General features: G+C 37.3%; 1 protein-coding gene and 1 pseudogene across 1 annotated transcript in view; one reads left to right on the forward strand and one right to left on the reverse strand.

The window, feature by feature from the left end:
- LOC143647067 (uncharacterized) overlaps nt 1-14,731 on the forward strand; it is an 89,980-nt gene that overhangs the window by 60,993 nt on the left and 14,256 nt on the right. Inside the window, 5 exon segments of the mRNA XM_077116697.1 lie at nt 4,912-4,994; nt 11,166-11,292; nt 12,083-12,178; nt 12,718-12,797; nt 13,292-14,731. Coding sequence (XP_076972812.1) covers nt 4,983-4,994; nt 11,166-11,292; nt 12,083-12,178; nt 12,718-12,797; nt 13,292-14,731 — 1,755 coding nt within the window. The 5' untranslated portion in view covers nt 4,912-4,982.
- On the reverse strand, nt 2,468-3,672 carry LOC143647068 (UDP-sugar transporter protein SLC35A5 pseudogene; annotated as a pseudogene).

Consider the following 14,731-nt stretch of genomic DNA (forward strand, 5'->3'; position numbering starts at 1 on the left):
CTGATTATTATGTTGAATCCTATCTGCTGAAAGAAATGTGAAATATGAGTGTGTGAGATTCAAAACTGTGAGACTTGAAGTGGTTATAGAATGTGGAAGAAGGAATCAGTTATCAGGATATATCTGAAAACGCTAGGAATTACCACTTTGCATTTTGACCTAAAGCAGTAGCTTAGTAATGTGCTATGTCAGGTGCAGTTATGGACAAGGGATAGGTAGAGTCACCTCCCATGGTGTAGATCTGGTAAATGTTCAGGTTTATTGCCTGATGGGTTTATTACTCAGTGACTTCAGAAATACTGTTCTCAGGAATTGTATGGAGTAAATTAACCTGTATCACCAGGGTTAGTATAAGGATTAAACTTTTCAAAAATATTCTCAAAGTATATTTAATACAACCATTTTTTCCCTAGACTTCAGGTACAAGTTAGTAAGTTAACCCTATTTTTGTTTATGACACATTATCATTATTTATCCATGAAAAGCATATAATTAATGATTTTTAAAAAAATTTTTATTGGGAAAAATAACATGCAAAAAAAATGAACTTCAAAGCACAACACAATTATAGAACAGACTTCAGAGTTTGGTATAGGTTATAGTTCCACAATTTTAGGTTTATCCTTCTGGCTGTTCCAAGACACTGGATACTAAGAGAAATTTCAATATAATGATTAAGGAGTCATAACTTAATCTATCTATCCTATCTTCTCTTTTATAATTCCACTTTCTCATATGATCTTTTTAAAATTATTTTATTGAGATATATATTTGCATAACATGTACTCATCCAAAAAATACAATCAGGTGGTTCACAATGTCATCATATAGCTATGCATTTGTCATCACACTTGACTTTTCTTTTTTTGAAAACATATACAGAAAAGCAATAAATTTCAAAGCACATCACAACAATTAGTTGTAGAACAGATTTCAGAGTTTGATGTGGGTTACAGTTCCACATAATTAAGTTTTACTTCTAGCTGATCTAAGATGCTGGAGAAAAAAAGAAATATCAATATAATGATTCAGCAATCATACTCATTGTTAAATTCTACCTTTTCTGTATAACTCCACCATCACCTCTGATCCTTCTCCCACTTTTTTTTTTTATTTTCAGGTTTAATGATTGTTTTAATTACAAATTTTCCACCAACTATTGCCGGCTATGTCATTCTGGATAATGCAGATGGGTTATATAACAGTATTATTTTATATTCATCTGTATGAAAATCAGGGAAAAAAGAAATGGATATTGGCTACATTAGAATGAAACCTTAAAGCTCACATTCATGATATGGTACCCTGTAAACATATCATGCCGTTAGCTAAAGCCTACTCTTCCCCTCTCACCAGCCAGCTGCATGACCTTGGGCAAGTCACTTCTGTGTTTCCTCATTTTTTAAATTATCTATCACTTGACTTCTCTGCTTCACAGAGTCAATTTCCTGCATGCAAAAGAACCTGAAAAAATACCATGGACTCATAAGTGTGGAATAATATTACTGTAAAATGCTTCATTCACTACTGGCATTCTTGTTTGAGAATGATACTATTTGTATTTCAGTAAAAGTCAAAACTTGTTTGCATTGTAAACCCCTTAAAAGAAATTCTTAGGTATTAGTCTTACTGATAAAATGGTATGATTCTGAAGCCAGTGTCTCAACTTTTGGGGACAACATATGATATACAAAACACAAAATAGTCAAAAGCTGTAGGTAACAAATAATAAAATGAAATCTCTTCTTATTAATTCTCCAAAATGTAATATGAAAGAAGAATGAGGCCAAGATTGTGTGATACATAAACATAGGGAAAAACAACAACAGCATGGTTTGTTCAAGGAATATAAGGTCTAAGAGTTAACTGGTAATTGGGAACCAACTTTCATCCACATTGAAGCTTATTCATGTAGAATAAGTTTCTTCAACAAAACATTTAGTGTGACTAAGTATTTAGGTCCTTCAGCCAAAATTTTTAGAAACACTCCCTGTTGCTTTTTATTACAATTACCTCTAGTGCCTCAAAATTCAAGGGACAAGCTAGATGATATTTTTAATTATAAAAAAGGAAAGACTTTGCATGCAGATTAGAAATACATAATTATCAATATCTGGTAAACTGAACTTTATTTGCCTATTTATAGGGTATAGCTAATGTGGTTATTGCAAGTTCTTTGGAAATTGGAAGACAAGAAAAACAACCTGCAAATATATCTTGCTGATTTATCAAGTACCAGCCTATTGTTGGCAGTCTCTATACTGTTACTTCTATGTCAATTCCCTAGAACTTTTCAGCCTTTGGGAAATCTGAACCTTGCATGGAACCATTTAGAGTGGTTAGATATATGCAAAGAGTATTATGTTTTAGAAATATTCTTAATTAATCAAGATGTAATGATAAATATTACAAACACTGAAAATGAGAAAATTAATTTTGTAAGAACTGTCAATTATTTAGGTACCAATTAGAAAGTATATTCATCAGACTCAGTATCATTCTTGGGTTTGGTATGTCTTTCCAGTTCCTATCCATCCCCACTGGGGTGCTCCCAAAGACTGCCATATAGCTGTTAGAACCTTTCTTGCCTAGGTGCACAGTCCAGACCTTGAGACTTGCTGGCATTGTAAATGAATATGAAAAGAAGGACTGATGAGTCTTCCAAGAAAAACTCCAGGGAGGGCCTGAAGTAAAAAACCAGGATACATACTATTGTGGTGATGACAGTGGTGATTTGGGCCATCAAGACGTGGAATATGTTATCCAGGAACTTCAGAATGAAAGCCACTGAGAAGCCCTGGAATGTAGTTACAGAGATAAGTGCTACTGAAAATGCATTGTGGCCATAAAAAAATCCACAGTTCTTATCTGGTCACAGTTATTGCTCTGAAGTCCCAAGGTCAGTCCATTAAAAAGAATGTCAAAGAAATAGAGTTTGCTGTTTTGTATAAAGATACTTCCAATGAGCTGGTTCCCTCCCTTCAGTATCTTTTCATTGTAGAGGTTGGCCAATGAAGAAATAAAACATTGGCCTATAATAAGAACATGGCCCAGACCAAGACAGATGTGACTGAAAACCCTGGCTGTAGTGTTCTTCCACTTAGCTTCAGGAAAAGTCCATTCCTTTCATGTGCAACTGTCTTTTGTGGAACACTCACTTCTGGAAAGAAGGCAGAAATTGAATGGGCTGAAGAAAGCATCCTGATGAAATCCATGTCTTACCAAGTTATACTGTGAAGTTTCAGTCCTGGCAGTCAGAGCCACATTAGACAAAAACAGAATCAGGAGGGATACCCACTGTATCCAGTTTAGATGCCACAGGCTGAAGATAGGATAGGGCATAGAAGACAATCAAGTTTTCCAGGAAAGAAAGACAGGAATTTCACTTCATGAAGTTAGACAATTCCTTCCAGGAAGCACATTTCAAATTTCTACTTCGATGATGGTCTTTCTTTATAACCCAGAATGACACAAGCACACAGAAAAGGAGCTTCACCAGTTCTGAACACAAATTCACAGTACTTGGGAGATAATCATATTTGTTCTCTTCATTGCCTATTTCACCAGTAGTATGTGATTTGAGCTTAAAGCAATGAATATGGTCCCTAGTAGTAATGTAGACATTGTTGACAGGAAGCAGAACATAGGATGACCACAACACTTCCTTTCCATTCTGCTGGCTTTTAATTGCCTTGGTCCCTTAGAAGAGCTTCTAGTGGAAAAGCACACATCCTAGAGCAGAGAAAATAACTGTGTAGTTCCACAGTAGTAGCAGCATATTCTAGGGCCTAATGGTGGAGACACAACGTGAGGGAAAAATAGGCCAGAAAGTCTCTGCCCCCAAGCCTCCTATTCCAGAACAGAAACCTCCTGACTGGAAAACAGATGTGGATTCCCTTCTCCCACTCTTTAGGAGTATTTGGGCTATGCCCATTCTAACTTTTTCATGTTGGAAGAGGCTTTCAAAAATATTGGGTAGGGAATGGAACTCGTTGAAGTTCTGGAGAGGCTGGCCCCTCTGCAGATGTTTTCAAAGTGAATTTATATTATACACATCAATTAACATACATAAATAATGAAATATGGGAGGTCACAGCTAATGATTAATATATGAAAGAGATTTCAGCTACCCAGTCACAAAAATGTCAGTGAGCAAATAGATTTCCTCCCAAATCTCTTCATTCTGTATCTTCATGACAATGACATTATGACTCATATCTTTTTGCTATTTTATGATTAGGTTTGCATGATGGAAGCCATTGATCCCTCCAAATTGATCAAGACCTTGAATAGACCTACCTCATAATTAAATATATTAAGTTTCTTGGTTGATAGCCATATTCATTGGGATGAGATCTAGAACTTAAGTGCTGAAGGAATTACGTTGTTATATATCGCATGTGCAAGAACCAAGATGTTTAGGACAAGTGTACACAGAAGAGTAGGTACAAGTTAAAGCAGGGAGGGAGGAAGAGTCCAGAGGACAGGGATGGATGCTAGAGAACCAATGCTAGTGTATAAACTTAGTATATTATATCAGAGAAATTCCCAACTGCCTTCTCTGATGGTGGAGTCCTAATGCCAGAGAGACATGGGTTAAGAATTCCTGTGATTTGGAATCAGGGAAAGAAAAGTGAATACCATGGGATAATTAACACACACAATTAAATGATATGCATATCCTTATCTGCACAAAGAAAGGATTCATATCTTCATTATTTTCTAGAAGATCCAGGGCCTCCTATCTCTTAGGCCTGGGAGAGACCTCCCCCTATTTTTCTTGGAGTGCACTTCATGTTCCTGTTGCTTTGACTAGGTTTACTCCCAGGTGAAGGGTTTGGGATTCATGACAGGTGAGTCTGGGAATTGTGGTCAAGACTTGAGTCTGAAAGCTTCTATCTCCTTTCTCAGCTTTGCTCACTTACTACTTTGGTTGTGAGTGAAAATTCAAAGGAAAACAGTTGTCAGCTGAGCTATTGACAATGCAACCATGGGTGAGTAGGAAATTCTTTAACTGAAGTTACACTACTATCGCCAGCAGATGAAGAGGTTTCTTCTTTCGGCATAAGCATTCTGAGTCTTTTCATTAGCTGGTGATACAACAAATACTTTAAAGTAATTAAAATATATGGCATTAGAAGTACATTTTAGGGCACAATTTTCCATTAAAAATTTTTTGAGTCCATTCATGAGCTATTCAAGGATCTGAAGTTCAGTTTAGTTTATCTGGACTCTAGAATAGTTATGGTAAAATTTGGAGCTCATCAGTAAGTAATCTCCCTAGCATTACAGTAGTTTGTTCCAGCCTCCATTAAGGTTGTGTTCTCTGAAGAGATAAGAGATGTTTTCTTTTTCTCAGCCAATGCATGATCTCATTGGAGAAATAAGACTCATGGATCATGTCAGTGCCTGAAGTTGGCTTAGTTCATGCTTAGGCGTGAACACAGGTGATAGAGATGAGCAAGAGCAGATGTTAACAGTCAGTGGGAAAGCTATTTCAGGAAGTGCATTCAGTAAATCCATCCTTACACATGCTGGCGTGTAAGACTATATAAAGCTGAAAATATGTTTGGAGTTGCAGTAAGATCACTCTCAATGCTGAAATGCATTGTTGGCTGGAACACAAGTGCAGGATAAGAAATAGAAGAAAATGAGGACCAGTTTATTTATATTCCCCAATTTAAATTTTCTTGACATGTTGATAGAATTTATTTGCATAGTTTGAAATATTCAAAAAAAGAAAACTAAAATTTTCCTTACAAATGTTGTTCTCAATTTCCCAACTTCAAATTTTGTAAATAAATTTTATTCAAATTTTATAAATGTAAACTATGTATAAGTATTTATAGCACTGTGAAAACTTTTCAAGATTTGATAGTACCAGAGGCAATGAAGAGGCTTCTTTTAAATCTTCAACAGACAGATGAGATGAAGAATCTCTTGTAGATACAAGAGAGATGATGGAAACTGGTCTTGAAGGCCATCGAATATATATGAGATGGGAAGTTTTCTACCACAGGAATAGTTAAACTAGGGTAATTCTTCAGTATAACTGTCTCAAGGGTCCATGAGCAACTGTACTGAACATTATCATGAACAACTGAGTTATGTAGACTTGAGGGAGGCAGCACTTACTGATCCAAAGTTCTGTATGAAACTTTTTCAATACTCTAGAGTTCTGAATATTGCTTCCAAGTTCCTTACCACATTAATGAATAATAGACCAGTGAATTGAATTCAAATAGAAAATGCTTGTGCTGTTTAGAAACTGTTAGGTACTCCAGATAAGCAATGCTCTTTTAATCCAATCTTGTGTGGGGGACTTTTGGGGGTTGTTTCAATGGAGATGTGACCCATCCAATTCAAGGTTGGTCTTAATCCTTTATTGGAGCCCTTTGTGAGAGAGAGCAGAGAGATACTGTACCTGTTTAAAAGGGTGTGTATACCCTGGAAAAACCATGTTTTAATCCTAATCCCATTTGTAAAGGCAATGGTTTCTTCTAATCCCTGTTCAGTACTGTATGTTTGGAACTTTAATTAGATTATCTCCCTGGAGATGTGACTCAGTCAAGAGTGATTGTTAAGCTGAATTATGTGGAGATGTGTCTCCACCCATTCTAGGTGGGTTTTTATTACTTTACTGGAATTCTATAAAAGAGAAACATTCCAGAGAAAGCAAGAGTTTCTGAGAGGGCAGAATAACATAGCCATGAGAAGCAGAGGGTCTACCAGCCAGCAACCTTTGGAGATGAAGAAGGAAAACATCCCCTGAGGTCCTTCATGAAACAGGAAGCCAGGAGAGGAAGCTAGCAGATGATACCGTGTTTGCCACATGTCTTTTCAGATGAAAGAGAAACTCTGACTGTGCATGCCATGTGCCTTTCCACTTGAGAGAAAAAACCTGAACTTCATCTGCCTTCTTGAATCAAGGTATTTTTTCCTGGGTGCTTTAGATTGGACAGTTCTATAGACTTGTTTTAATTGGGACATTTGCACAGCCTAAAAATTGTTAACTTGCAGCTTATTAAATTCCCCCTTTTAAAAACCATTCCACTTTATTGCATTCTGGCAGCTAGCAAACTAGAACAGATGCTAACAGAGAAAGAACACACCCCAGGGAGAAATAAGGACCCACAGGAGTTGAGACAGCCTTTTGAAACCAGAAGGTGGGATAGAAGGACAGCACATATTGTCATGTTCCTTCCCATGTGACAGAGAAATCCCAGATGCCAGCTGCCTTTCCTCGGAGAAGACAGCCTCTTGTTGATGCCTTAATTTAGACATTTTCATAGCCTTAGAATTATAACTTGCAACTTAAATCCTTGTTCTAGTTTGCTAGCTTCTGAAATGCAATATGCCAGAAATGGAAGGGCTATTTAAGAAGAAGAATTTAATAAATGGCTAATTTATAGCTCTAAGGCCATGAAAATGTCCCAATTAAAGCAATTCTATAAAAATGTCCAAATTAAGGCACCAACAAGAGGTTACTTTCACTCAAGAAAGGCTGAAGTTTCTCATCTGAAAAGGTACGTGGTAAACATGAGGATTTCTGCTAGCTTCCTCTCCAGCTTCCTCTCCAGGCCTGTTGCTTCATGAAGTTCACCCAATAGTGTATTCCTTCTTCATCTCCAAAGGCCTCTGGCTGCATGGGCTCTCATGGTTCTCTTGGCTCTATAAAGGGACTCTCTCCAAAATGTGTCCTCTTTTAAAGGATTCCAGTAAACTAATCAAGACCCTCCTGGAATGGGTAGAGTAATCTCCTTCTATTCAAAAGTTAATACCCACAATTGGGTGAGTGACATCTCCATGGAGATAATCTAATCAAAAGATTCCACCCAGCAATAATGAATGAGGATTAAAGGACATGGCTTTTCTGGGGTACACCACAGATTCAAACTGGCACAGTCCCCTTTGTAAAAGTCAGTCCATTTCTGGTATATTGCATTCCGGTGCTTTAGCAGAGAAGTGGGGTGTTGTGTAATTTGCAAATAACAAAATTCTGGAATGGCTTTGTGAATGGATGAGGGGGGAGATTCTGAAGAGTTGTGAGGTGTTTGATTGAAAAGGTCTTTGCTTTGAAGATACTTTTGGTAGAAATATGGATGCTAAAGGTGCTTCAAATGAGGTTTTAGACAGAAATTATGAATGTGGAATTGCAGACTGGAAAAAAAGTAATCCTTGGTTTAAAGTGGCAGAGAATTTGGCAAAATTGCATATTGGTTTTGGATGGAAGGGAAAATTTGAAAGTGACAAACTGGGATACTTAGCTGAAGAAATTTCCAAATTAAATGTAAAAAAATGCATCCTGACTTCTTGCAGCTTATAGTAAAATGAGAAAGGAATAAGGTGAAAACTGAACTCTTGGTTACACGGAAAGCAGAAGTTGATATTCTGGAAAATTCTGGGCTTCCAGAAAGTGAGTCCCCAGAAAATAGTGCCCCATGTGATGATTTAACCAAACATGGATTCAGTCAGCCATTTCAGCACAAGCTTGAATTGGAAATTGATTTATCCAGAATTTGTGGAAAGTCTTAACGTCTGATAGTTTTGACCCCTGTATACTGCATGGAAAACGTGCAAGTTTGTTGCAGGATCTGTATAAACAGAATCACTTCCAGTCTGGACTAAAAGGCACATATTGGAGGAAAAATGACTTCAAAAGCAAACCCATGGAAGCCAAGATCTATAGCTAAGACTCCTCGGGCTGGGAGAGCTGACCTACCCATCCATGTGGAAGGGGTGCCTTTGCCCTGGAATTTACAGGGTCTTCCCACCCCCTTTTCTTCAGGATGAACGCTGCCACCTCAGGCCTCAGAGAGGGTGGGAGATCCTCCCAGGGATTGGGGAGATCCTGGCCACCACCTCAGTATTCTGAAGGTGTTCAGTGCATACCCCAGAGATGGCAGATAGTCTGGGTGTCACCCAGATAATTGAGGAGGTGGAACTGAGAACATGGTGGCCTCCCCAATGCTTGGAGATGTTACAACCCTCACCCTCATGTTTGCAGAGAGCAGGGCTGCTGCATAAGCCCTGACAAAGTGTTGGTCTGCCACTTTCTCAAGCCCCAAGGATAAAACATTCTACAAATGATTTTCAGATCTTAAAATGGAGTTTGCAGGTTTTTGGAAGTGTTTGGTCTGATGACTGCTGTTTTCCTCCCAACTTTTCCCTGTGGAAATGGGAATATTTTTCTAAGACAGTTCTTTCCTTGTGTACTGGAAGCAGATAACATGTTGTAAGTTTCACAGATCCATAGCCAGAGGAAAATTTTCCTTAGGACTGACCACAGCTGTAACTGACTTTGGTTAATTTTTATACTGTTTTTAGCTTTGTTTTGTACTTGTAATGTTACTGAAATGATTTAAGGCTTTGTGATATTGTGATGGGATGAATGTATTTTGCTTTTGGAAAGAACATGTGTTTTCAGGAGTCCAGACTGTGGAATGTGCTGGTTTGAAACTGTTATGTACCCCCTGAGAAACCATGCTTTTTTAATCAATTTTTGTGGGTGAAGACCTTATGGGGGGAACTTTTTATTAGAGTGTTCCCACAGAGATGTCACTGACTGTTATAGTTTACTAAAGTTGCTGGAATGCAATATATCAGAAACACAATGGCTTTTAAAAAGGGGATTTAAGTTTTAAGTTTACAGCTCTAAGGCCTTAAAAGTATCTAAACTAAGGCATTCCAAAAAAGATACCTTGACTCTGAAGAAAGGCTAAATGGCATCTGGAATTTCCCCACCAGCTGGGAAAGCATGTGGCTGGTATCTGAAGTTCTTGCTCCCAGTTAGTTACTTTCTCCTTCTGATTCAAGTGGCTTCCTCCCTAAGCATCTGTACACCTTAATTTAGTTTCATGGGGGAAAACTCTGGGTTCTGACTTGCTTAGTATCTCATGGGAAGGCACCTGGGAATATCTGGGCTCCTCTTCCAGCTTCTGGTTTCATATGGCTCTCATAGATCTTGTTGGTCCTTTTGGCATTTTCCTCTGCATCTCCAAACATCTGTATGTATGTTTTCTCTGATCTGTTTCTCTCGCTATGAGCTCTCTTAAAAAAATCCAGTAAACTAATTAAGACCCACCTTGAGTGGGGTGGAGTCACACCTCCATGTAATCAAAAGGTCACACCCAAAATTGGGTGTGTCACATCTCCATGGTAACAACCTAATCAAAAGGTCATCCCCTACAATTTTGGATCAGGATTAAAAGAACATGACTGCCCCCACAAGATTGGATTAGGACCAAAAGAACATGGCTTTTCTGGGGTATGTAGTTTCAAATCAACACACCCACCCAGTTTAGGGTGGGTCTTAATCTTTTCCTGGAGCCCTTTAAGAGAGAACTGAGAGAGGCTAACAGAGAAAGAAAACACCCCTGGGAAAAGCAAGGACAGGAGCTGAGAGAGCAATTTGAAATCTGAAGCCAGGAGAGGACTGCAGATGTTGCCATGTACCTTCCTCTATGCCAGAGAAAGCCTTGATGCTAGCTGCCTTTCCTCTGTGAAGATATCCTCTTGTTGATGCTTTAATTTGGACATCTTCAGGGCCGTAGAATTGTAACTTGTAAATTAATAAATCCCCCCTTTGTAAAAACTAATCCATTTCTAGTATATTGCATTCCAGTAGCTTTGCTACACTGAAACAGTGCTTCACACATTAGCACATTGGATCTTTTCAAATGCAAAACATAATATTCAAAAATTTTATAAATGAGGAAGGTGAGATCATCCATATATGGGAATAATCCAACCTTAGTCATTTTTAAAAATGTGATATATCATGGATATTTCTTATCTGGAAATGTAGATTTACCTGAAATTTGTGGAAAAGGCTGTTTTAGTTTGGATGCTCTAGAGCAAGTATTATAGTCAGCATCAGGAAGTCATGATTACAAATCTACTGGGAAATTTCCATGTGTATATCACACCACATGTCATATGATACTCCTTTACAATGGAGTTGTATGTATTCAGAATGTCTATGTCTGTGAGTATATCTGAAAGGCATCTGGCATTTCAGCCTTAAGAGTGATCTTATAGCAACTCCAAACACATTTCCAGCTTTATATATCCAATCTTTACTTCTTCATAGCTATTTTAAGCACCATAGTCAGGACTTTGTTAAGGATGACCTTGTGTGAATCCAATTTTCTGTTATATGTTAGGAGTTAATGACATTCAAAGATGTAGCTGTAGACTTTACCCAGGAAGAGTGGGCACTGCTAGACACATCACAGATGAAGCTGTTCAGAGAAGTGATGCTGGAGAATATCAATCATCTGGTTTCAGTGGGTGAGTCTCTGAAAATTCATCATTCATATGTGTATCAATCATCTAATCTATTTACTATCTACCTATGTATCTATCATATGTCATCTTCTATTTATTTCATACCTAGATTGCATAACCTTTTTATATTCTTTATTTAAATCTTTATATTTTATATTGTTAATACATTTAAATTATTTTATATTATTTATAGCACATTTAATCACATAAATGAAATATCTTCTAACATTTTACTTGTATCTATTTCACTCCCATAGAATTTAAACTTCTTGACCTCAGTTTAATGTCTTTCTTGAATCTGTCTCCAATGCTCCGAACAATGCTTGGAAGCCAGTGAATAATTTTTGAATGGATAAATAAGGGACTATACATTTTGAAATAATTATTCTCTAAAAGCTAAGTCAGAACTTTAGAACACAATACTAAAAACACCACATATATGATTTTCCATGTAGAAATGTATTGTTTTGGTGGAGTTTATGCTTATTGGATTATTTTAAAAGCAATAATCAACAACTATGGAAACATAGAATTTCTCTCCATTTATAATATGTAGGATTCCCCAGTCTCTCTTTGAATTTTTGCATGCTCAGCAACAAGCAGTAGTCCCCACTGTAGTGAGAACAAGGTCAAGAGTTACCCTTTGCTGGTGAAATATTTTAAATATTCTATATTCAAGGTATTTTTGCCTTGCTGACCTTCAGTGTTTACCTTTTCTTTGGTAGCCTGCCATTTACTTGATATGTACTATTAACATAACTCAAATTCCAGGTATCTTTTCTCCTACAAACAGGATGTCAGATCGGCAAATCAGATGTGCTTTCCCAGTTGGTACAAGGAGAGGAAGTGTGGAGAGAAGAAATGGAATTTCTCCAAAACCAGACTCCAGGTGTGTTCTAGGCAGTTGTGCATCAATAGTGTGTGTGGGGTGGGGGTGCTTCATCAGTTAGTGAGTAGGTCCTTGGACATACCACCTTTAGGTTTCCTGAAGTAAGCTATGATTTTGAAATGGTAGGTAAGGATATTGGGGAACTTTTCTTTATATGTGGTCATTATTCTATAAACTTATCAAGCTCTATTCAGGTGTCTTTGACTCTGGGAAAGGGATATTCACATACCATTGGAATTATATTTCCACGTAATGAGTTTTGTCCTGGTCTTATTCTTGGATGATTTACTCTCTTTTTACCTCTCTGACAATCCAATTCCTTTTTGTTTTTCTCATATTTCAATCTTCAATATCTATTCTGATTGTTAATGTCCTATTATGTTTTCATCTTCCTAGAGTATTCCTTACTTTGATATTCTTTCTCAGCCAAATGTTAGTGTTTAAAACATATTGCAAAGATATTTTGGACTTTACAATATTTTTATTCCCATAATGCTATTCTTAACAATTTATTATGTTTTCCCCCCAAATAATTATAGGCAGGAAGATTGCCTGTAAAAAGCAAGAAAAGATACTCATGGAACTTATCTACAGGAAAGACAATTCTGACATGTCATTGGTAAGCTTCATTTGTGTGAACTCTAATTTTCCAAATAAATACCTAGAAATTGAATAAATTAGGAATTTGGTACAATCACGTAGATGTAATTAATGTTGGGATTAAATGCTAATCCAGCAAAAATCTGTGATCATTTGAATTTAGGGAAATGCTAATCCAGCAAAAATCTGTGATTATTTGAATTTAGAGAAAAGTTGAACTGAACGGAAAACTCTGAGTTCTTATAAAAACATGATTGCATAAACATGGTTCAGATATATTAACTTTGAAATATGAAGTTCAAAGTTCACCAGATGGCTCTGCAATTTGGATGTTATTTTAGAGAAAATTTCCATGCGCGAAGGTAAATAATGTGTATATGAAAGTAACATGGGAAAGATTTTAATTGGACACTTTCACTATGGGATTAGTTGAGAATTCATATGTAGGAAAATGAAAAAATATATGTTTATAGACAAATACATGACAGTCTCTCATCTAATTCCCCACAACAGATATCTCAAACTCAAAATAATTCCTTTAAATATAATTATTTGCAAGAAGATTCCACTCTCAGATCCACAGTGACTCCACATGCATTAATTCCCATGGAAAAGAATCTGTATTTAAGGAAAACATTTGAAAAAGTCCTCAGTGACCAGCCATCTTTTAATCAACATAAGCAGAGTTACACTAGAAGTAAATCATACGAGTGTCATCAAAGTGCCAATGCCTTTATTGAAAGCTCCAGCCACAGACAATACAGTGGAACTCAAACTGGAGATAAACCATATGAGTGCCTTCTATGTGGGAAAGCATTCATTAAACTTATTGACCTTAGGCAACATGAGAGAACTCACACTGGAGAGACGTCCCATGAATGTCATACATGTGGGAAAACCTTCAGTCAATATTCTCATTTTAAAAAACATGACAGAGCACACACTAGAGAGAAGCCCTATGAATGCCATACATGTGAGAAAGCTTTCTATCATTATTCTGCCCTCATGCGACATGAGAGAACTCACACTGGAGAGAAGCCGTATAATTGTCACCTGTGTGGAAAAGCCTTCAGTCAGTCTTCCAATCTTCAAAAGCATAAGAGAACTCACACTGGAGAGAAACCCTATGAATGTAATCTATGTGGAAAAACCTTCGGTCAATATTCTCATCTTAGACAGCATGGGAGAACTCATACTGGAGAGAAACCCTATGAATGCCATACATGTGGGAAAACCTTCATTGATTGTTATTCCCTCAGAGGACATGAGAGAATTCACACTGGAGAGAAGCCCTTTGTATGTCATCTGTGTGGGAAAACCTTTGGTCGATATTCTCAACTTAGACAACATGAAAGAACACACACTGGAGAGAAACCCTATGAATGCCATACATGTGGGAAAGCCTTCAATCATTGTTCTGCCCTTAGACGACATGAGAGAACTCACACTGGAGAGAAGCCCTATGATTGCCATCTATGTGGAAAAGCCTTTAGTCAATCTTCTAATCTTCAAAATCATAAGAGAACTCACACTGGAGAGAAAGCCTATGAATGCCATCTATGTGGGAAAGCCTTCATTTATTGTTTTGACCTCAGGCGACATGAGAGAACTCACACTGGAGAGAAGCCCTATGAATGTCATCTATGTGGAAAAGCCTTCAGTCAGTCTTCTGATCTTCAAAAACATGAAAGAACTCACACTGGAGAGAAGCCCTATGAATGTAATCTTTGTGGAAAAGCCTTCAGTCAATCTTCTAACCTTCAAAAACATGAGAGAACTCACACTGGAGAGAAACCCTATGAATGCCATACATGTGGGATTGCTTTTGTTGATTGTTCTGCCCTCAGAAGGCATGAGAGAACTCACACTGGAGAGAAACATCATGAATGCCATCTATGTGGGGAAACTTTCAGTCGATATTCTAATCTTAGACAACATGAGAGAACACACACC

Source organism: Tamandua tetradactyla, chromosome 9, assembly GCF_023851605.1.
Source record: "Tamandua tetradactyla isolate mTamTet1 chromosome 9, mTamTet1.pri, whole genome shotgun sequence".
Taxonomy (NCBI): Eukaryota; Metazoa; Chordata; class Mammalia; order Pilosa; family Myrmecophagidae; genus Tamandua; species Tamandua tetradactyla.